General features: G+C 58.9%; 1 protein-coding gene across 2 annotated transcripts; it reads left to right on the top strand.

The window, feature by feature from the left end:
- The first annotated feature begins 49 nt into the window (after window positions 1–49).
- Window positions 50–22,381, top strand: ASIC4 (acid sensing ion channel subunit family member 4). 2 transcript variants are annotated; one of them, XM_088021543.1, is made up of 11 exons: window positions 50–673; window positions 15,878–16,022; window positions 16,117–16,244; window positions 16,452–16,614; window positions 17,346–17,406; window positions 17,769–17,857; window positions 19,847–20,000; window positions 21,369–21,460; window positions 21,540–21,619; window positions 21,954–22,058; window positions 22,245–22,381. In XM_088021543.1, exons 1-11 carry the CDS (start codon window positions 92–94, stop codon window positions 22,356–22,358), a joined length of 1,713 nt encoding a protein of 570 aa, XP_087877669.1. In that variant the 5' UTR covers window positions 50–91; the 3' UTR covers window positions 22,359–22,381. The 2 variants fall into 2 exon arrangements, with proteins under 2 accessions (XP_087877669.1, XP_027947928.2); XM_028092127.2 differs by lacking the exon at window positions 17,769–17,857 and having other exon boundaries at window positions 17,346–17,402.
- The last annotated feature ends 296 nt before the right edge of the window (window positions 22,382–22,677 follow it).

The raw sequence follows: 22,677 nt of genomic DNA, 5'->3' as shown, positions 1-22,677 counted from the left end.
ACTCCGGAGGGAAACTGGGGGGGGGGGCCCTCTGGCCAGGGAGGGACAGGGGCAGGGAGGCTCCGGCCACAGTCCCAGCAGCCGGGGACAGATGCCGATCGAGATTGTGTGCAAAATCAAATTTGCAGAGGAGGATGCGAAACCCAAGGAGAAGGAGGCAGGGGATGAGCAAAGCCTCCTGGGGGCTGCACAGGGGACAGCAGCCCCCCGGGACCTGGCCACCTTTGCCAGCACCAGCACTCTGCACGGGCTGGGCCGGGCCTGTGGCCCAGGCCCCCACGGACTGCGCAGAACCCTGTGGGCACTGGCCCTACTCACCTCGCTGGCCGCCTTTCTGTACCAGGCTGCTGGCCTGGCCCGGGGCTACCTGACCCGGCCTCACCTGGTGGCAATGGACCCTGCCGCCCCAGCCCCAGTGGCAGGCTTCCCGGCGGTCACCCTCTGCAACATCAACCGCTTCCGGCACTCGGCCCTCAGCGACGCCGACATCTTCCACCTGGCCAACCTGACGGGGCTGCCCCCCAAAGACCGGGACGGGCACCGTGCCGCCGGCCTGCGCTACCCGGAGCCCGACATGGTAGACATCCTCAACCGCACTGGCCACCAGCTTGCCGACATGCTCAAGAGCTGCAACTTCAGTGGGCATCACTGTTCCGCCAGCAACTTCTCCGTGGTGAGTCCTGCCAGCTGGCACGCCCGGCCTGGGGTGGCCAGAGGCTGGTGGCGGGGGCGGGGGGGCGAGGGGGGGTGCACAGGGGCATCTTCCACAGGGCTTCCCTTCCTTCCGCCACCAGAGGCTGGCCTCGTGTCTCCCCCGAGCCCGGGTGTTGCCGTCGGGCTTCCCGGCCACGGAGCAGGGGACACTCCTCGGGGCTTACCCTGCTGCTGCGGCGGCTCCTCTTCTTGGTGGTGCAGTGCCCAGGTCTGGGGCCGGGGGGCCTGGAGTGGGCCCGGGGGACCCGGAAGCCGGGCAGCTTGCAGGGAAGGGATGCACCGGGCCAAGGCAGGGGAAACTGACCCCCACTTATCTGTTGTTCCCTTTTCCTTTTGTGGCTACTGGATTCTTCTCCCCACTGGATGAGGGTGATGGGAAGAGGGCGTCTGGGGGCCTCCAGCAAAGAGAGGGACTCAGGGCTGCCTCCTGGGGAGCTGGCCCGACCGGCAGGCTGGAAGAAACGGTCTTGATCTTCGGGTACACTGGGCGCCAGTGTCTCTTCTCTGTCTCCGTGTCTCTCATACACACCCCCTTTCACAGACTCTCTCACACATCCCTCTTTCATGCGGCCCCTCCAGCTTCTCCAGCTCGCCCTCCCTCCGTTTCCTGGGTCTTGCTGTTCCCTTGCCCGGCTCTGGCTCTTACACTGAGAATCACTCATTCACTCTTGTGTGCACGGCTCACCCTCGCTGCGACCCAGCACACGCACGCGCGCGCACACGCACACACACACACCCCTGCTGCTGGGGACAGTTTCCTGCACTGCCTCTCGCATACTCAGTGTCCCTGTCACTACACTCACAAGCACACCTGCACACCCACACACCCAGAGCTCCTCATCCCCATGCCCACATCCCAGCTCTCACTTAGCTGCTGAGGACAGGGCCACACTGTGGATGCCGCCCCCTCTCCTGATGCTCCCCCCACCCTGTCTACCTCAATCCCTGCTCCCCACGTGGGGGCTGCTGGTGCCATGTCTCACACGTGTGTGAGCAGACACACACTCTCATTGGGATCGGCGTGTCGGCTCAGGCTGCCCTCCCATAGTCAGGTGTGAGTGTGGGGGGCGTGTCTCGTGTGCTGTCAGTGCTCCATTCACCCATGGTCACGGGGTATCTATTATCCCTGGTGCTTGGGATGCCTGTCCCCAGTCCACAGTTGACTCCCAGTGTCGTGTACATGTGTGTGTTTGCAGCCTTGTCACCACTACCCAGTGCATATGCAAATACATGGCATCAACATGGTGCCCACTCCAGCCAGCCTCCAGTGGCCTGCCCCAGAGATGGGAGCAGGAGTGGGGGGCTTGCCTTCCTCCAGCCCAGCTGCCCCCGGCCCAGGTTCCCATTCACTCACTGCCTCAGCATCGGCAGGAAATATGCCCCTAGTAGGCCTACTATGGCTCCTCTCACCACCACCCATGCCTGCAGCCGCTGGGTCCTCCTGCCAAGGGATGCGGGTGCAGTTGGGTAGGAATGGAGGAAGGGACAGGAAGGAGGGATAGTGCTGGGTTGGGGGGCGCCAGGCTTTTGTGTGGCTTACATACCCTCTTCTAGGAAAAAAATCACTGCTCCCAAACCCAGGACTGCAGGAGTCCCCAAGGAGGAGGTGAGGTGTTGAAAGTGTGCATGTGGCCTTTGGGGTCCCTGGGGCCCCTCTGCCTGACATCCTCACCCCTCAAAGTTGGGGGGGCAGACAGAGCCCAGTCTCAGCAGGTGCTGTGGGGGCAGAAATCAATGGGAGCTTTGTGTCCCTGAGCGGGAGTTTGCATCTCAGGCCCCGGTTGGGGGTAGAAACGAAAGGGGAAGTGTGTTGAAACCTCAGTGGGAAGGAGGGGAGGAGGGAGCAGGGAGAGATGGGTAAGGGGAGGGAAGCAGGGGTTTCCTGCCTGGCTCTAGGAAAGGAGGAGGTGCCTGGAGGTTATGGGAACAGGGAATCCTGAGGATGGCTAAAGAGGAGGGTGGACGTCCGTCCGCAGGCCTTTTCATACTCTGGGGCTGCAGAGGGGAGGGTGAGGAGGGTAGGCGAAGTTTGTGGGTTTCAGCTTTGGGGTTGCGGCATGCCTGAGAAGAGCGGAGGGACAAAGCAAGCACTGGGGGACAGGAATTCCCCTTTGGATCCTGCTTTCTGTGTCCCCCACCCAGTCTAGACGCCATACCCTTCTGCCCACACCCCATCCCCCATTTGCTGAGTCTAACTCTCCCTTGGACCTGGCCTTCTAGGGTTGAGTCTGCTGCAAATACAACAGGTCTGGGATTATTGGCTGGGATGGCAGTCCATAATCTGTGGCAGTGGACAAGATGGGGGGGGTCTTGTGGGGCAAGATTGGAGAAGGGGTAGGAGAGGAAGACATGGGGTCTCTACTGAGGACAGGAGGTCCACAACGGGCCCTGCGGTAAGAACATGCAGCTCATGCTGGGGATCAGTGGTAGGGAGACGGGTACAGGGACCAGGTGGCGAGGAATCTGCCCGGGCACGGGTGGTGAGATGGTCAGTGACAGTGACAGGCTTTGGGTAAGGGGCTGCGATGTGTTTTCTGTTGCTTTCCCTGTTTCCTCCCTCCCACTCCCCACTCTGCTGTGACCTTTCCTCCAGAATCCAAGTTAATAAATGTCACATTTTCCAGCCTATTTTTACTCCGGGTAATGCGCCCTCCCCCAGTCCCCTAAGCTGCTTCTCCTGCTTCCCTTACCACTGCAGTTGCTTCCCCCCCACGCTCCCTGATACCCCCTCACTGACTCCCAGTCACTCACCCAGTCAACATGGAGCTTGGCGTGCCTGCTCCGTGCCTGCTAGGTGGCGTGGGGGAGAACAAAGAAGGGAAGCCCCAGTCCCCAGTCCCTGTCCTCAAGCAGCCTACACTCTCGCGGTGGAGCAGAGACAGGGACACTCAGAAGCTTAACCAACCCTGCAAGAGTTAACCAGCCATGCAAGCGGTGTCATGAGGTGCCAGGATTAATTGCCAAAAGAAGTACATGAAGAGTAAGAGCCTGAGAGAGAGAGAGAGAGAGAGAGAGAGAGAGGCCACTCTGGGCTGAGGAAGGCTGGAAAGGTTCAAGGCATGAGGCAGGTCTGGGGAGTCTGGAGAGAAAGGGAGAGATCGGGGAGATGCTCTTGGCCCCACCCATGCTCCCCTCCGCCCAGGGGCCCTTCTCCTCCTCCCCTCCCCTCCCCCTCCCCCTCCTTAGTCTGATCCCCACCCACCCACTCCCACCTCGCCTCCTGCTCTCACCACCTATATGTTCTCTCCCTTCCTCCCAATTCCCACCACCATCTGCTCCCCCCCACCCTGGTGCTCCAAGCCCCAACCATACTTTCCCCATTGCGGCTTGCTCTCAGCCTGCCCGCTTACTAGAAGCCAGAAATCACTCTTTCTCCCTCGGCTTCATTTCTTTAGTTGTAAAATGCTAGGGTGGCTCTAAAATTCAGCATCTCCTCTCAGCCCGGATTTGAACCTCAGCTCTCCCCTTCAAGCTGTGTGGCCTTGGAGAAGTCAAAAAGCTTCCGTTACCGCGGGTCCTATATTCAGTAAATACAATAGTAGAACCTAAAAAATTTGGGCAGTTTTAAGGATGAAAAAGATGGCTGCAAAGAATTTAGCACGCTGCCTGGTGGTGCATGTGTCTCTGGAAGCGTCGGCTCTCTCACCTGACTGCTGCTGTTTCTGACCTCTGTGTCGGCAGCTTTGCCACTGGCCACCACCTGGCCTTCCCCCTGTCTCGACCCTCAGGCCCGGACCCTCCCCCTACACTATTACAGCATTGCCCTGCGACCCACCCCTCCCAAATATCCATGCACGCGTGCATGTGTGCACACACACTCTCCAGATCAGCGCTCTCCCACCAGACATCTCTGGGATGGGGGGAAGGTTCTGGATCTGCGCAGTCCAGTAGGGTAGTCACCGACCACACTGGCTATCGAGCATCTGACGGGGGATTGGTGTGACAGGGAAAATGAATGGTCAGTTCAAACAGTCGCATGTGGCTAGTGGCAACCATCTTGGACAGTGTAGTTCTCGGTGGTCTGAGGAACGAGGCTCAGACTGCCAGAATGGGCTGGGCTAGGAATTCCAACTGGGGTCCAAGGATGTGAGGTGGTGGCTGTGGGCTCTGGTTGGAAGTGCCACCATCTCCAATCTGGGCCGAGGTTAGGGTCTGTGTCTGGGGACATCGAGGTGTCTGGAAACACCACATGAGCAAATAGACCTTTTTTCCCAGGTGCAGCACATGACCTTGGTCTTTTCTCTTCCATTCTATCGTCTGGAAAATTGAGGCATGGGGAAGGTGGAGAGTCCTTGAGGAGGCAGGGGTAGGACCTGGCCCCTCTCTGTGGGGTCGTCAGGGGTCCAGGCAGTCCCTGGGCGGGCAGGGGACCAGGGACCCGTGGGCACTTCACAGCTCCATGGCTCTCAGACTTCCCTCCCCCTCCCAGCTCTCCTTCCCCACTCGCTGGTGACTGCCGTGACTATTAATCACTCGCCCTGTTCTCTTCCTCTCTACTAATCAGGCACAATTAGACAAGGCCTCTTCCAGCTGGGCAGTCCCCCTCCCTGTCCTCCTCCCTCCTCTCCCAGCCCCACCCCAGCTGCCAGCCAGGACAGCTCTGAGGCAGGGGGAGCAGCAAGCGGGGAGGCCCTCTAGCACTCCCTGGCTCCCCCATGCCAGATCCTGGGCAGTCCTCTGCCTTCCGTCCTAGCTGCCTCCTGAGCCTGTGCCCCTCCCTGGTGTGGTCAGGCCAGTACTGATCATCTCTGCCCTGCCTCCTTGGTTGTGGGAGGGCTACCCCGAGAACATGCCAACTCCATACCTTTGCTGCTGGCTCCAGAGGGGCTGAGGGCTGCCCCTTATCCCCTTGACTCAAGAAGGGACGGGCTTCCCATTGAGGTTGGTCCAGGCAGACAAGCTTACCTCTTAGCCTCACCCTCTGTCCAGCCCTCTGTCCCCATCTGCTCCTGTCCTCTCCTGAGGCATGAATCTTAAGAACATTTAGTTCAACATCTGGTTCAGGGTTGGTCCTGCCTTTAAGGAGCCAGGCAGGTCAGGTCAGGGAGGGCACACAGCAGGGAAGGGTGGGGTCTGAGCAAAACTGAAGCTCATTTATCCCTGAGGGGAGCAGCTGCTCCTCAGCCCCAGCTAACTAGGGCCCTATGGTCAGGGATGCCCAGTGGGGTGTGTGTGTGTGTGTGTGTGTGTGTGTGTGTGTGCGCGCGCGCGCAAGTGTGCACGCACGTGCGTGTGTTGGAGGGGTCGTCCAGGGAAGCCCAAGTCTTGATCATTTTAATAAAAATATTCCTGATTTAAAAAAATACTACAAGGGGGGCGCCTGGGTGGCTCAGTTGGTTGGGCGACTGCCTTCGGCTCAGGTCATGATCCTGGAGTCCCGGGATCGAGTCCCGCATCGGGCTCCCTGCTCAGCGGGGAGTCTGCTTCTCCCTCTGACCCTCCCCCCTCTCATGTGTTCTCTCTCTCTCTCTCATTCTCGTTCTCTCAAATAAATAAATAAATAAATCTTTAAAAAAAAAATACTACAAGGGCTACCTACGACTCTGGGATTACAGAACCCAGTGTTTGCTCTCCCCAGCTCCTGCCCAGTGCTGGCTGCCATCCCTCAGGCCCTCCTGGAGGGGGTGCTCTCAGTCTGGCTGCTTCCCGTTGGCCAGTGGAGTTGGTGGTTGGGGGGCGGGGGGGGGCATCTGAGTGGTGTGGCCAAGCATCCAAGGGCAGGGGCTGTTACTGTTACAGAGGACCGGTCTGCAAGGGCAGCGGGGAGGGCCAGGAGGGACCTGCCCCACCCGGCCCCACTCAGCAGCCCTGTGGCCTCTTCATTAATCAGGAATCAGCCCCGAGCTGGGCTCATTATCAGCTCAGCTTCTTGTGGCACTGCCGGAAGATGCTGATTAGCATTTGAAGAAATGGCCCCAGTAACACCCTCCTGTCCTCTTTCTCCCCTACCCATGCTCCCTCCGGGACCCCCACCCCTACCCTTCTGCTTCCCGGGAGGAATCTGCTCCCTCTTGTGGCTGGCAGCGGGGCCTCTGCCAGGCCGGCTAGTGGGGGCAGAAAGGATCAGGGATGGGCCGCAAGGAGGCAGGAGCATCCCAGGGAGCACCAGGAGTGCTGAGCTTCAGGGCTGCTCAGGCTGAGGCCCCTGAGTCAGTGGGTCCCACTGGGCAGGAGTAAATGCAGGGCGGAGACAGGGTGGCCGGGAGAGATGGACAGGCACCCTGGGGCAGAGGGGGTGGGGACAGCCGGCACCGAGGACAGAGACCTCGGTCTTGGAGCCACCCAGAGGAATGGGGGTGGGAAGGTGGGAGGAGGACAGAGACCGGCAGGGTGGAGACAAGAAGGTTCAGAGTGCTGTGTGTTTCCAGAAAGAGAGTGGGGGGTGTGGGGGGGTGTCTGCGCTACTTCTGGCTCCCGAGCAGGGGGTCGGCAGCCCTGGAAATCCAACCTACCCCACCCCCCCCACCCCATGTTCCCCATGCCCTTGGGACACCCGTTTGGGATTGGAGGGGGAGCAGTTCCAGAGACAGGCATGGGCTGCAGCGGGCGAGGCAGCAGCGAGAGAGTTCAGAGAGGAGCCACGGGATGATTAAGGGGAAATGGAGGATTGATTTAGGAGGAAAGATTAAAGGAGCTAAATCCGTGGCGCTTGGCTCAGCGGTGACTAAGCGTGGACAGGATAATAGCTTACAAATGTGTGAAAGGTGTAAATACCAAACGGGGGGAGGGGAGGCGCCTTGGCGGGCCTGGGGAGCTGGGACGGGGGCTCCTCAGGCCCCCAAGCGGGACTGGAGACCCCCTGGGCGACTGCCCGTTAGGGCCGGCCCCTCTCCAGTGGCGGGGCGGGGGGGTGGGGTGGGGACGGGGCTTTGGGGAGCCCCAGGTTCCAAACAGGGGTTCCGTTTCTGGGGCGCAGCTCCGCGGGCCTGGTGCTGGCCTCCACGTCCCCACTCCCGCCCCGCAGGGGATCTGAGGTCGCGGGTTCAAATCCCATCGGAGTCGGAGTCGCCCCTCGGCCCCAAGGCCTTTCCCGCCGCTCGCGAGCCCGCCAGCTGCCCCCCGCAGAGCCGCCTCCTCGGGCCCCCGCCCCGCCGGCCGGGCTCGCGCCCCCTCGGCCTTCCCCGGGCGCGGCTGGCAGTGGTGTCTCCCTCCGCGGAGGGAGTGCGGAGGTCACTTTGCCGAGGAGTCGGGAGCTGGAGGAATGCAAATGAGGCCAACCCAGGGAGGAGAGCCGAGGCGCCCGGAGGAGACGGGAGGGAGGGCGCTCGGGCGCGGTGATGGATGCCTGCCCCTTGGGAAGGAGGAGGGGGCGGCGGGGAGCGCGCGACGGTGGGTGCGGCCCCCTGGGTGCGTGCGGGTGGGCCTGGCCTGGACGCCGGGGTGCTGTGCGGTGCGGGGGGTGGGAGGCGCACCCCCGCCCACCCGCCGCCCCCTCCTCCGCCGCCGCCGCCGCCGCCGCCGCCACCCTCTGGGTCTCGGCCCCGGAGCTCCCGCCCGGCCGCGGGTGTGTTTTCCGCCGTGCCAACACAACTCTAACGAGTAACTTTGCATCGAGGGGCCGCAATGTCAGCGAAGGGCTTCGCTACCAATTAAAAATATTCCCGCCTGGAAAAATGACTTTCTAGGGTGTAAGGCCTAAGTGGTCGCTACCTGGGAACAGGTTTGCCTGTTTACCTGCGTGCGGGGGGCCCCGCGCCTCACCTCTCCCGTGGAAACGCGGCGCACGCCTGGAATAATCGCATTCGGCTACGGGCCCCAAGCTCTACGGACTCCCAGCTCGAGCTCAGCCTGGAGTCACGCGGCCTCGGCCGTCCCCTACTTCCCTTCCACCACAGCTCACACATTTACATTTGAACAAACACTGCTCCGATTTGGAGCGGGAACGCTTCAACCTTGGGGGGGAAGTCGCTCTGCAAAGCCCCTGGGTGGCTGTGGGGGTGTGGTACGGGCGGAGGCCAGGCCTGCTTGGGAGGTGGGCGTCCTCCTCTGTCTCCGCTGTGTGGCACGATCGCCCCCTTCCCGCGGGGGGTGAGTGGGCTTGCTCTGCGAAGATTTCCTCCCCAACCCAACTCCAGCTCTTGTCCCACCGTCAGAGGACTTGTGCTGGTCCCCCCATCACAGCAATAATCACAACTAGTAATGATCTGCCTATACCTGTGATGGTCGGGTCTGTTTTGTTCCCCACTGCTGTTCACCTGCCTCTTAGTGTAGGCGGCTCAATAAACACGTTTGGAATGAACGAATCCCTCTGCAGTCAGACAGCAAAGGCCCTCAGGGCAGAGACCGTCTGTTTGGTTCTCTGAATCATCCCTAGGGCCATCCACGGTGCCCGACACAGTGCACAGGCTCAAAGAATAGTGTTGGGACATGACTGTTGTGCGAACACCTGCCATCTCTTGAGCACCTACTATCGGTGGGCACCGTGTCCGTGTGTATCACTCAATAGGTTCAAGCACAGACTTGGGCACCGAACTGCCTAGCACCTGCTGTGCTGTGGGATGTCACCCTGGCAGGCCCCTACCCTCTTTGGGCCTCTATTATCTTGTCTATAAAATGGGGATAAATCACCCCCTGTATAGGGTTTCTGTGAGGATTAGGGCGTTAATTTATGTAAAGCGCTTAGGTCCATGCTTGGCAGAGAGTAAGCACTAAATAAATGTTAGATGTTGCTATTATTCGTGTAGATTATCTCTTTCCTCATGACACCTCTGAAGGGTGCCTGTTATTATTCCCGTTTTACAGGTGAAAAAAATGGAGGATCAGAGAGGTTAAATGACTGAACCCAAATGCCACAGACAGTGAAGGCGGGGCCCAGATCTGAACCAGGGTGAGCTGCAGGCCTGTTGGCTGGGTGCTGCTTCCCAGTCAGTAGGAGAGCCGTATCTCGGTGCTGGGGGTTTTCCACTCTGACAGATTGCTGAGAGAGGCTTTACAAAGGTGCATGCTGCCCTGAGAATGGGACCAGTGGGAATCCAAGATCAAAATGCTGCACCGATGTCAAGTATACGTCAATATGAGAAAGAAAGAGAGAGAGAGAGAGAGAGAAAGAAAAAAGTTGCACCATTTGGCAAGGAGCTCCATTCACAAATCCACACCCCATACCACCGCCCGCTGCCTTCCTTGAGCACCCTAGGGTAACTCATCACTCTGAACTTATCTCTCATCCTCACAACTAACTTTAGGAGGAGAAATCACCACTTCCCTTTTTTTTTTAAACTTTAAATTTTTTATTGTTATGTTAATCACCATACATTACATACCACTTCCCTTTAACAGATGAGCAATGCTAGGCTCAGGGAGCGATATTCAGTCTTGCCCACGCACCCAAGGTGGTTTGTCCGAGGCTGGTGGCAGAGCCAGGATTTGAACCCTCTTCTGTAGGACTCCAAAATATGTGCCCCTTTCCCCAAGTTAAGAAGCTGTGTTATGTGTATCCATTTCCGGCACTACCTCCAATGGTCCGTCTCTGCCCCAGGTTCTTAGCTGTCTCTACAACACTCTTCTTGCTAACGTTGAGGCCTTGGGTATATGATTTCACTTTACAGATGCCTTTTACCTGCACTCCTTACAATCGCCCCGTGAGATAAGTCAGGCAAGAATTTCTATTCCCACTTGACAGATGAGGAGACAGGTCCAGAGAAGTCAATAAATCACTTTATTCGCCAAGGTTACAGAGGCTGTGGTGATGCTGAGGCTGGCACCAGGGTCTACTGACTCCCCCGGGGGGGGGGGCAGTGGGGGAGAGGGACTGGACTCTAGTTCTGAATTTGCCCCGTCTTCCTCTGTGCCCTTGGATATGTACCTTGCCACACCTAGGCTTCTGCTTTGGCCTTTATAGGACTAGCACAGACACCCCAGGTGTCTTGAGTTGGTGCTTTCTTCCTACCCAGGTGAGGATAGAGAAGCAGGAGGCTTTGAACTTGTTGTTCAAGAGTTGTTCAACCTGCTGTGTTAGTCACAGTCCAAGACCAGAGAAGATGCATCCCCTTCCACCACCGGCCCCCTGTGGACTCCAGGACACTGTAGCGTTAAGGCGAGTTCATTCCAGGGGCCTGTGAAAGGCCTGGGGCCGGACCACATCAGGGGAGGGCTAATGGAATATGGGGGGGATGAAGCTACTGTGGAAAAGTGGGGGGGTGGAGGTGCCAGGGCCTTAGCGGAGGCAGGGTGCCCAGAAGGCGGTGAAGATAAAAGCCCAGGCCACAGATTAGCTCCGGGATTAGTCCAGCCTCTGCTGCTCTGGGCTGCTTCTTATCTCCTGGCGGCCCAGGGCCCTCTCCCGCACAGCTCTGAGCCCTGGCCCTGCTAATTGCCTGTTAACCCCGTGGGTTCCAGTGGGCTCCGTGACTGCAGGGAGGATGAGGGGTGGGGAGGGCTGGGGGGCGCATGCAAGCCAGCCAGCCAAGGAGAGCTTTGCAGGGAAATGGGAGCTGTGGGTAGATGGAACCCAAGGGGCTGAGAGGAGCCACTGCTCAGAGTAGAGAGCTCTGGACAGATTTCTCCCAAGCTCTGATGTTGGGGGGGGGGCAGGGAGAAGGAGGGAAGCACACCTGGGGAGGGGTTCCTGGCTTGACAGGGGCAGTTTCAGGCCCAGGGAAAAGTCTAGTAGGACAAGAGGCAGAGACCAGACACCCAGGCTAAAGATAAACAGGATGCAGATGCTGAGGTCGAAGGAACAGAGAGAATGGGGGCAGCCAGGCCAGTGGGAGAGGAAGATGGAGGCTAGGGTGACAGACAGGCCAACAGAGGGCGACCGACAGAGAAATAGAAGCTGGATGGGTAATTTCTCAGACGCCGAGGACAGCCAGGCCGGGAGAATAGAGAACGGCCTTGAGACACAGACCAAGATCAGGGGACAGAGACTAGGGAGGAAAACCCAGGCCAAGGTCTGGGCCGAGAAAGGGTAAAGTGCTCTGAGAGGGACAGGTAGAGGGCTGGTCAGAAAAAGGTCATGGAGGGGCGCCTGGGTGGCTCAGTCGTTAAGCGTCTGCCTTTGGCTCAGGTCGTGATCCCAGGGTTCTGGGATCGAGCCCCGCATCGGGCTCCCTGCTTGGTGGGGAGGCTGCTTCTCCCTCTGCCTCTGCCGCTCCCCCTGCTTGTGCTCTCTGTCTCTCTGACAAATAAAAAAATAAAAGCTTAAAAAAGAAAGAAAGAAAGACAGGTAAAGGTCATGGAGGGGGTCCAAGAGTCCCCACGCAGCACAGACTCCCGTCTAGAAGCTGTTCAGCCTGGGAGGCCATGCGCTTAGCCTCGGATCAGGAAGGTGGACCTGGGAGCTGAGGCAGAGAGCAAAGTGGGTGGGGGGCAGATCAAAGGAAGAGGTGGGGGTCTGAGATGGGAACAGGGCCCAAAGGCGTTAATGGTGGGTCATTTGGAGACAGACCCTCAGCCCATGAAGGCACATCGTGGTCCTGCACCTGCCCCTCTCCGTTGCTGGGCCCCGGACACACCCTCCTTCGGGGCCCGTCCATGGGGAAGGGAGCAGTGACCAGCCTGGGGGACCTTGAGGTGGAGCTGCCGTGCCGTCTCCATGGAAGAGGCTGGGGGCTGTGCCGCCACCAGACTTCTGCCACTTAGGAGCTGGCAGCTCCCCCTGCCGCTGCTGCCTGGCCTGGGGACTGTCTCCGGGGCAACGCTCTGCTCTGCCCAGCAGTCGGGCCTGACCTGGGCCGTGCAGGTGGCCCTGCCAATCTGGTCTGCCCATTCCCTGCAGGGTACAGCCAGCAGTCCCAGAGCTCTGTCACCACTGTTCTGCACCACCGCCTCAAGGTCAGGGGGCCAGGAAGCGCTCCCCGCACCCCCCCCCCCCCCGCCAAGTTACTATAGTCAAAACCTTCCTGGTTCCCTCTGCCCTGCACGGGGCTGGGCTCCAGGTCACTCAGCATGTGTCTGTACGAACACGTTGGAAGTATCAGGAAGGGAGGCTGGCCGAGCCCCATCCACGGGCAGGAGCCTACCAGAGTCTTGTAGTCACTGAATACCTGCCGGGTCTTTATAAGCACTAACTCTGCTTTGGTGTTGGGCTCAGTTGTGTTTGAATCTCTGTCATCATTTCCTTGCTGTGAGCCCTTAGCCAAGTCACTTTCCCTTTCTGAGCTTCCTTACCATTAAATGGGGGCAACAATAGTTTCCTCGTGTGGTTTTCTGGAAGGCTCAAAGGAGAAAATAAATCAAAAGCACCATAGCACTGGGCCTTTGGAAGGGCTCGCCTGCAACTCCTTCCCTCCACCTCATGCCTCCTTCTACGAGTTGTGCTGGGCTCTTTGCCAGCCAAGATGGTAAACTGTGGCTCCCAGCTGCAGGGAGGCCACAGTCCCATGGGTTGGGTTGAGCTGTGGAGAGGCTGTGATGGTTCCTGGTGGTCAGGGAGAGCCGAAGTAGAGCAGCATGGTGGGGGGGGGGGGGCGGTGGGAATGGAGGTGGGGGGGCAGCTCACTAACTGGGTCCCCCATGGAGCCCATGCCTTGTTTAGCCTCTCAACTAGAGCATACGCTCAACTGGCTGCATTGGTAAGAGCCAATTCCAGCATCTTTTTGGTCTTAAGTAGGAAGAGGGTCGTGCTTTGAGATTTGAGTCAAATAATTATGTATTCCCCCCATCTGTCTTTCCTACACCCCTGGGGATCCAAGAGTCTTGCGCCCAGCCCATTTCCGGGTTCCCCTCTCTCCAGTGACAGGTCAGAGCGCAGGTCTAAAGTGGAGTTGTCTTACTGGACTCTCACCCGTTCATTTAGGGCCTTTCTACTGGAAGTGCGGTCCATGGACCAGCAGGTTGTTAGAAATGCAGAATCTCACACATTACTGAATCAGAATCTGTATTTTAGCAAGGTCCCCAGGTGCTTTTGGGCACACATGAAAGTTTGAGAAGCACTGATCTCGGAGACCTTGGTAAATCAGTCCACCTCTCTGAGCCTCCATTTCTTCATCTGTGGGATCTAGGTTGGTTGTGAAGATCCCATTGGAAAGAGCATGTGAGGCATTTAGCTTTAGTGCCTGGGCAGGGCAAATGCTCTGGGACTGTCAGCCGTGCCTCTTCCTGCCCCAGCACAGAGTGGGCAGGGGTGATCCAGACAGGGCCAAGGACGGGAACCCAGAAGCAGCAGAAGGGGCAGAGCAGGAGGGGTGGGACAGGAGAGGACTGAGAGGGAGCGGATCTGCAGAACAAAGAGTGAGGAAGGTGTACAGGAGGGGGCGTGCAAGGGAAGGAGGAAGAGGGGAAGGGGGACAGATGGGTGTGGAGTCACACACCTGTCTCACTTCCGCTAGGCGGGGCTGAGAACGAGCTGGGGTCTGGCTTGGCGGGTCGGCAGCTCCCAGTAATGGGTTGTGGGAACAGCTCAAGTCTTGCATCCAGATGAATTCCACTTCTCCCATCGACTAGTTGACTCGTTGTGTGACCTTGAGCAAGGCACATCACCTCCCTGAGTGGTCATTTCCTGGTCTATAAAAACCAGGTTAATGAAACCTATCCATACCAGAGTTGCTGAGTGCATGCAATAGGGTGGGGGTGGATGTAGCCATGTTTTGTAAATTGCACGTGCTTGTTATGCACCCATTTCTGTTTGAGGACCAAGAGGCAGGGTGCTTGGGTGACAGAAGAATGGTGTGATAGGAGAGCATCACTAGGGCATGGGAGACTTAACCCTGCTCCCCAACAAGGATGTCCCAGGCCCCCAGTTCTTCGACAGCCTCCCTCCCGCTGCCCCCAACCCAGCCCCTCTCTCTTCTACACCGTCTCTCTGAAGCTAGGCATTTAGGATATCTTTTCCCCAACACCGCCCGTGCTTTTTCTCCCAGCTTTTACCAGTGCGAAATGTTCCCAAGGAGAGGGAAGGGGGAGCGCGAGAGTGAGTGAGTGCACTGACCTCTTGCCCCCAGGGAAGGTGCTGCCTGTGATGAGTTTGACCCGGGGGCTCGTCTCTGTGGGGTGAGCCTGGCAGCGGGGAACTTGCCTCCGCCTCTCCTTTGACCGCCCCCCGGCCCGGCCCAGCTGCTCCGCAAAGCCCCGTCGCAGCTAGGGCCGGCGGGGCCTCGGCTTCCATCTCCGGGGCGCCAGCGCCATCTGGTGTCCATGTTGGGGAACTCTCCGTACGGGAAAAGGGGGCTTCGTTGAGCACGGCAGTAACTGCTTATAAGCATCCCTTGTGCTCGGCACTGCGCCAGGGCTGGGGACACCAGACAAGCTCATTGCTCCTGTGCCGCATAAACCTCAGTGGGGGAGAGATGGGCCCTGGACAAGGAGACAAACAGATACACCAGATCATCTCAGGTCTTGATAAGTACTCAGCAAACCGACGAACACCTCGGTGATGTGTGTGTGGTATATGGGCACGCGTCTGAAGAGGGGACACTTAAGCAGAGCCTTAAAAGACAGCTAACCATGCCAAGGGCGGGGTGGGAGGAGGCATTCCAGGTGGAGGAACTGAACGAACAAGGGCCAGAGGAAGGAAGGTGCTCCATTAAGTTTGAATTTGTCACTGGCGAGATCCTGGGGCTGGAGTGGCAGGAGAGGTCACACTGCATGGAGATTTTCAGGCCAGGGAAGGAGCTGGGCTTTACTCTCTGGGAAATGTTGGGTTTCAAGCCAGCAAGGGACTTGATCGGATCCATGCACTTTACAACGGGCACTCTGGTTACTGTGTGGGGGAAGGGCCAGGAGCGAGGGGCAAGGATGGATGAAGGCAGACCAGTTAGGAGCCCATCGCCACGGCCTGGTGGGAGATGGTGGTGAAAGGGGGCGGGGGCACGAGATGGAAGGAGAGTGGTTGGATTCTAAAGAGATTTCAGAAGTCGAATCGCCCAGCGCACATGCTGGATCTAATGTAGGGGTGAGGGAGAGGGAAGTGTCAGGGATTCTGACTTGAGAAACTGGATAGATAGATGGTGGGGCCCTTTCATTAGAGGAGGGGGAGCACAGGTTTTGGGAAGGTAGCAAGAGTTCTGCTATTGCTATGTGATGCTGGGGATGCCTTTGAATCATCTAAGAGAGGGTGTCACTAGAAAAGATCCTGCTTGGGGAAGAGGCGGGGCTGCAGACCGCTCGCTACTGGACAGTGGTGTCCAGGCGGGTGCGATGGTCCTCCCACAGGACAGGGAACCTTGAGCTTAAGGAATTGTCTTAGCCCCTCCGTTCATCTCCTCTCCTCCTCTCTCTCACCCCGCAGGTCTATACTCGCTATGGGAAGTGTTACACCTTCAACGCAGATCCACAGAGTTCGCTGCCCAGTCGGGCAGGGGGCATGGGCAGTGGCCTGGAGATCATGTTGGACATCCAACAGGAGGAATACCTGCCCATCTGGAGAGAGACAAGTATGCAGGGAAAGGGACGGGGGGCCAGTTTGGGGGCTCCAGCCTGGGCGCTGCCTGGCATGGGTTTCCAAAGGTCCCCATGTCCACTGTGCAGACGAGACATCGTTTGAGGCTGGCATCCGAGTGCAGATCCATAGCCAAGAGGAGCCCCCCTACATCCACCAGTTGGGCTTCGGTGTGTCCCCAGGCTTCCAAACCTTCGTGTCCTGCCAGGAACAGCGGGTGAGCACCTCCAGTTGGGTCCTGAATTGGGCATAGGGCAGGGGTCTTTGGGCCCAGAGGGGATGCCGACCGGCCCTGCCCTCAAAAGCTCACCGCCCACCAGCAACCCCCCCCCCGCCACCCCCACCCATGGACTTTGCTGGAGCTGTGGGCAGTGGAGAGCCCGGGGGACTCTGAGGCGTGACGCCATATGCCCCACCTCCGCAGCTGACCTATCTGCCCCAGCCCTGGGGCAACTGCCGGGCGGAGAGCGGGCTCCGGGAGCCTGAGCTTCAGGGCTACTCAGCCTACAGCGTGTCTGCCTGCCGGCTGCGCTGTGAGAAGGAGGCCGTGCTTCAGCGCTGCCACTGCCGGATGGTGCACATGCCAGGTGGGCGCCCTCCCCTCCCGCCGGCCTCCGCCGCCCTGCCGGGCTCTGGATCCTCCAGGGCCGAAGGCTGCTCCTGTGCATGAGCAAGGGCATGTGTACCACAGCATGTGTGCAGGTCTAGCCTCCTGTGAGGACATGCGTGTGCGCTTGGGATTTTTAAAAAGGACTTATTTATTTATTTGAGAGAGAGAGGGCGGGGAGGAGGGACAGAGGGAGCGAGAGAAGCAGACTCCCTGCTGAGCACGGAGCTGCCTGGGGCTTGATCTCATGAACCTGAGATCATGACCTGAGCTGAAACCAAGAGTCAGATGCGTAACAGACTGTGCCACCCAGACGCCCCATTTGAGATTTTATGTGGTTTCACGTGTGCACCTGAGAATGCACACGTGCATGCTTGTGGCATGTTAATATGTATCTGAGCATACATGTGCTTGTGCACATTTATGCTTGTATACTTGAGGGGGTTGTGTGCACGGGCTTGAACACACGCATACAGATGCGTGTGTATACGTGTGCATGCAAGTGTGCGTATGCTTGCAAGCATATATGCATGTGGACATTTTAGGCATACATGCACAAGCATGTAGAAGCTCATGCGTGTATAGGGATGTGCAAGCACCTACATGTGTGTGCACGTGTGCGTGCGTGTATGTGTGTGCCCACATTTGGGTATGTGGTGGGGGAGAGGGGGTGGGACTGTAGACTCCAGGAATAATCTTCTCTCCTTTCAGGCAATGAGACCATCTGCCCGCCAAATATCTACATCGAGTGTGCCGACCACACACTGGGTCCGTGCTGCCTTCTCCCTTCCCCTGCCTCTCCATCATCCTCCTCATCTCTCTGTCCACCGTTCTCCTCACTGCCTTGGCCCACCTCCTCCTAGTCCCTCCCTGGATGGTTCTTCCCGGGGTTGAGCCTTATCCCATACTTCCAGGGGTTCTGAGGACTTTGCAGGTGTGGACACTTGGGTAAGTGGAGGCAGCAGGGTGTGGGGGGTGCAGAAAACCCAGGACTGGGAGTGAAGGGCTGGGCTTCTGTCGTGGCTCAGCAAATGAGCTCACCCTCTCTGAGAAAGTGAGGGGACTTCTCTCGGGCTGAGGAGAGACGCGCTGCTGAGTATCAGTGTGGGTAAGGCAAGCACCATCCGTCCATAGGTCTCACTTGGGCTGCGATTCACTCATTCTTTCATCCATCCATCCGTTCCTTCCTCTGCAGACGTGGCCGGCCTGGGCTGGTGCCGGAGGTGAGAGTGGGAACGAGAGGCCGTCCTCATGGAGCTTCCCTGCCCGCGGGGCTGTGGACGGGCACCGTGATGGCACGCACGGTGCTGGTCCTTGCAGAGGGGGAATTTCAGGGGTGCTACAGGGCCCCAGGGAGGGGCGTGCAGCTCCACCTGGGAAGGCGGGAGGATCCTTGGAGGAAGTGATTGATTAGCTGAGACCTGAAGGGTGTGGAAGAGCCAGACTGGTGGAAGGCAGGGCCATGATCTCGGCGGTGGGGGCAGTTCTGTGCTAGAGAGCGTGTGGGGGTGGGGCACCAAAAGGTCAGCAAGCCTGGAGGGCAGAGAACACAGGAGGGGGCAGCCAGCAAGAGTGGAGGAGGCTCTGGGAAGCTCATGGTGGCTCAAGGCAAGGCAAGAACGCCCTCTGAGGTTAGGCAAGGTGACTCGGAGCTGCTGCGGAGAATGGATGGGGGAGTCAGAGCAGAAGCAGGGCAAGCGGTCAGGAGGGCATTGCAGTCATCCAGACGGTGGGGCCGTGGGGAGAGAGAGGACCGGCGGTGGGACCACACCGAGACCTTCTCTATCCCACATCCCAACCGCATCAGCCAAAGGGGCAAGGATGGTTAATGAAGGGGCAGGTGTGAGAGCAGGAACACGGGAACCACAGGGATGGTGAAACTGCACAGAACTAGCAATACCGGGCAGGATCGACTTGTGCAGGCCCGAGGGGGTAAAGGGAAGGCCCAGACAGAGACCTGTGGCTGTCCCAGAGGACAGCAGCTATGGCCACAAGAGGGGGGAGCAGCCTCAGCCGACCCACAGCCTGGTGGAGAGGAAGCCAGGAGAGGAAATCCCCTGGCATCTGTCCTCTCCTTACCCTCTGCCTCTGCTGGGGTCTCTTCCATTGGCCCAACCCAACCCAAAGCCAGAAGACGAGGGAGTCTAGCTGATGCGTCTGGCAGAGAGCCCTGCCTCCTGAGCACAGAGAGAGGTGGAGAGTGGAGAGTGAATCTGAAGAGGAGAACAGAGAAAATCTAGTGTATTTTTTTACTTAAAAATTTTTTTCAACATATTTTTTAATTTTTTAAAGATTCCATTTATCTATTTGACAGAGAGAGACACAGCGAGAGAGGGAACACAAGCAGGGGGAGTGGGAGAAGGGAGAAGCAGGCTTCCCATTGAGGAGGGAGCCCAATGCGGGGCTTGATCCCAGGACCCCGGAACCATGACCTGAGCCGAAGGCAGACACTTAACGACTGAGCCACCCAGGCGCCCCCAACATATTTTTTTAAAGATTTATTTATTTGAGAGAGAGAGAGCGAGCACATGTGCGTTCACACAAGTGGGCGGGAGGGGCAGAGGGAAAGAATCTTCAAGCAGACTCCCTGCTGAGCAGGGACCCAGGCCCATGAGATCATGACCTGAGCTGAAACCAAGAGGCGGATGCTTAACTGACTGAGCCACCCAGGCGCCCCTAGAAAATCCAGCATATTAAACATAGCATTTGTCTTTCTGCCCATTTGTCCATCCACCCACCCACTCATCCACTCATCCATCTGCATATGTAAAAACAAGCATATAATCCATCCAGCATCCTCCAAGCCCCGTGTGTGTGTGTGTGTGTGTGTGTGTGTGTGTGAGAGAGAGAGAGAGAGGGAGAGAGAGAGAGAGAGAGAGAGAGACCTCGTGTGATTGATTAGCTCCGATGGATGAGCTGTGTCCTCCGTCTGAGCCATGGGGACTTCTCCGCCCCAGGGGGCTGGGACACAGAAGGATAAGCCTATAGGAGGGTGCTGGGGGGCTCTACCTTCACCTGCTTTCTTAGGTAGTCTGAAGCTGGTCCAGGAAGGATCCCCCAGCAAGTCTCCCCTAGGCAGTGCCAGTAGAGGCCCCTCCCTCCCCTCCGTGGACGTGCCTGCCTCAGGACAGCCCCTACACCTTCTCCCGGCAGCTAGTGGGCCTCTGGACCACCTGCCCTCCCCCCTTGCAGCTGGTGCCTCTGTGTTGCAGACTCCTTGGGTGGGGGCTCCGAGGGCCCGTGTTTCTGCCCTACTCCCTGCAACCTGACTCGCTACGGGAAAGAAATCTCCATGGTCAGGATCCCCAACAGGGGCTCAGCCCGGTACCTGGCAAGGAAGTACAACCGCAATGAGACCTACATCCGGTACGTGTGTGTGTGTGTGTGTGTATGTGTGTGTGTGTGTGTAGCGGAGGCCACCCTCAGCAGGCCTGGTGCGGGGCGCACCCTGGGGGTGGGCTGCATCGTTCTTACTAAGGAGGCTCCTGGCAGGGGTGCCTTTCACAATCCCGTTCCTCTAATTAAGCCCTACCCATCCTCCAAGTCCCGTACTGTGTCCCCACCTCCAGGGAGGCCCCTCTTTTTTTAAATAAAGATTTTTATTTATTTGAGAGAGAGAGCGTGCATACACACACAAGCGTGCATGAGTGGGGGGAGGGGCAGAGGCAGAGGGAGAAGCAGACTCCCTGCTGAGCGCGGAGCCTGACCCGGGCTCCATCCCGGGACCCTGAGCTCATGACCTGAGCTGAAGGCAGCCGCTTAACTGACTGAAGACACCCAGGCGCCTCCAGGGAGGACTTTCATGATCCAAACGTCTTTCCTCCGAGCTCCCACGGCAGCCTGTACCTCTCTCTCTCATTGCACCCACCTGTTGCTTTCCCGCCCTCTGCTGGGTCTTTCTCCCCCAGCAACCTGGGGGCCATTAAATGCACACTGAGGGAATGCTGTGCTGACCGAGAGGGACCAGGTGGCCGGCCGGCAGGAGAGGCCTCACTGAGCCTTGGGTCTGGTCCCCTGCAGCCAATCTACAAATGCTGAGCATCCTGTGGGTGCCAGGGTGTGGGTCCTGTGGGGACAGAGACGATTACACCACAAAGCTCCGGCCACAGTGTATGGGTGAGGCCATATTTGATGGTGTGATACCGACTGTCAGGCCTCCACTGAGATTACTGGGCGGGGCAGACGACGAAGCAGGGGAGGCCCCTGGGTGTGTGAGAGGAGGAGACGGGGGAGGCCTCCCAACTAGAGAACTGTGGGATCATACAGACACGAGCCTGAGCGGCACGGGGGGCGGGGGGGTGGCTGTGTGGAGAGAAGCAGGTAAGAAAGCAGTCTGGCTAGGAAGGTACAGATCATGGGCAGTCTTGGAGGCCCGGAAAAAGAATTTGGGGGTGGACTGCTGGGCAATAGGGAGCCACTGAAAGTTCTAGAGAGGTATTGCGGTGATGCGGAGTGAATGTCATTTGCTGCTTTACAGTGGAAGGCAGGAGGGACTCCTTCAGGCCCAGGAGTTTTATTTTGCTCTCCCAGGCCCGTGGCTAACCCTCAAAATATAAGGCAGACATGCACCTAGGACGGTCCCCCCTCACAGCCTTTGGGAGTCTGAGGGAGGTGGTCCCCGGCTTCTTGGGGCAGGGGACCTCGGACCAGGACCTGCTGGACTTGGCAGGTCCCCGCCAGCTGCCTCCTCAGAAGGACCGCCCCACAGGGACACTCTGCTTCCTGTCTCCACAGGGAGAACTTCCTGGTCCTCGATGTCTTTTTTGAAGCCCTGACCTCTGAGGCCATGGAGCAGCGAGCAGCCTATGGCCTGTCAGCCCTGCTGGGTGAGCCACGGTCCTGACCCGTTTCCATGGGGGTGGATCAGCCTAGCCTGTACCTCTGACCTGCTCTCATGCTCCCCAGGAGACCTCGGGGGACAGATGGGCCTGTTCATCGGGGCCAGCATCCTCACACTACTGGAGATCCTGGACTACATCTATGAGGCAAGGGGTGGGGGCCTGGGGGCCCCCCTGGAGGGGGCATGGAGGGTGGGAGGAGAGGCTGTGGGAAAAGCCGGGCAGGCAGTACAGGCTTCCCGGTGCGGCTGGCCTGGCCGCGAAGCCAAGCTTGGCCGTTGGGGCCGGGGTCTCCTGACCAGCGGGAAGGCGTGAGGGCACTGAGGAGTTAGGAGAAGGGGATGGGTGGGGAGGATTAGGGAGTCCTCTTGGGGATTTGCTGGGGCAGCGAGCCCTACAGGGTGGGCCCCAGTGAGGCCTAGCCCTTCTCCCCTACCAAGTTTCCTGAGCCCACTGCTGTCCCCCGACCCTGAACCCCAAGGTGTCCTGGGACCGACTGAAGCGGGTGTGGCGTCGTCCCAAGACCCCCCTGCGGACCTCCACTGGGGGCATCTCCACCCTGGGGCTGCAGGAGCTGAAGGAGCAGGTGAGGATGAGCTCTGCAGAGTGCAGTCAGTGCCCTCTGCTAGGACTGACGGCCTCAGCAGCTTCTGACCCAGCTTGTCAGAGCTCCCCTGGAGCCCCTGCCCCAGGGCACAGGGAAAGCCCGGCTGTGTGGGGCCCAGGGGTCTGGCTCACATTCTCCATGTCTCACTCCCTCTTCATCTTGCAGAGCCCATGCCCTAGCCGGGGCCGTGCTGAGGGCGGGGGAGCCAGTGGCCTGCTCCCCAACCACCACCACCCTCCTGGCCCCCGAGGAGGCCTCTTTGAAGACTTTGCTTGCTAGGATGGCGCTGTGTCTAAAAAGACCCAGGAGTCTGGGACCCCTCCCAGGATCCCCAAAGGTCTCCTCCTGCTCCTGGGACCCAAGGCCTGGGGGCAGCCCAAGGGGAGGGGGAGAGGGCGGTGTTCCCTGGGAGGGTGGGGACTCAGTTCAGGCTCTCACCAGCTCTGGCACCAGTGGCTTTGCACAAGGGTCTTTCTGGTCCACCCTCCCACCCCCCCCCCCAAGCCCCAGGCTGGTGCCCCAGGAGGGCTGGAGGGGAGGGGAGGAAAGGAGCAAGGGAGGTGGAGGAAGGGGACCACCGGAGCAGGGGTGGGACCCC

This window comes from Eumetopias jubatus, unplaced genomic scaffold (genome assembly GCF_037043125.1).
Source record: "Eumetopias jubatus isolate StellerSeaLion01/CBP00866 unplaced genomic scaffold, mEumJub1_p1.0 scaffold_3, whole genome shotgun sequence".
NCBI classification, from domain to species: domain Eukaryota; kingdom Metazoa; phylum Chordata; class Mammalia; order Carnivora; family Otariidae; genus Eumetopias; species Eumetopias jubatus.
Note: the sequence above shows the minus strand (reverse complement) of the source record. Positions and strands in the feature narration are given on the sequence as shown.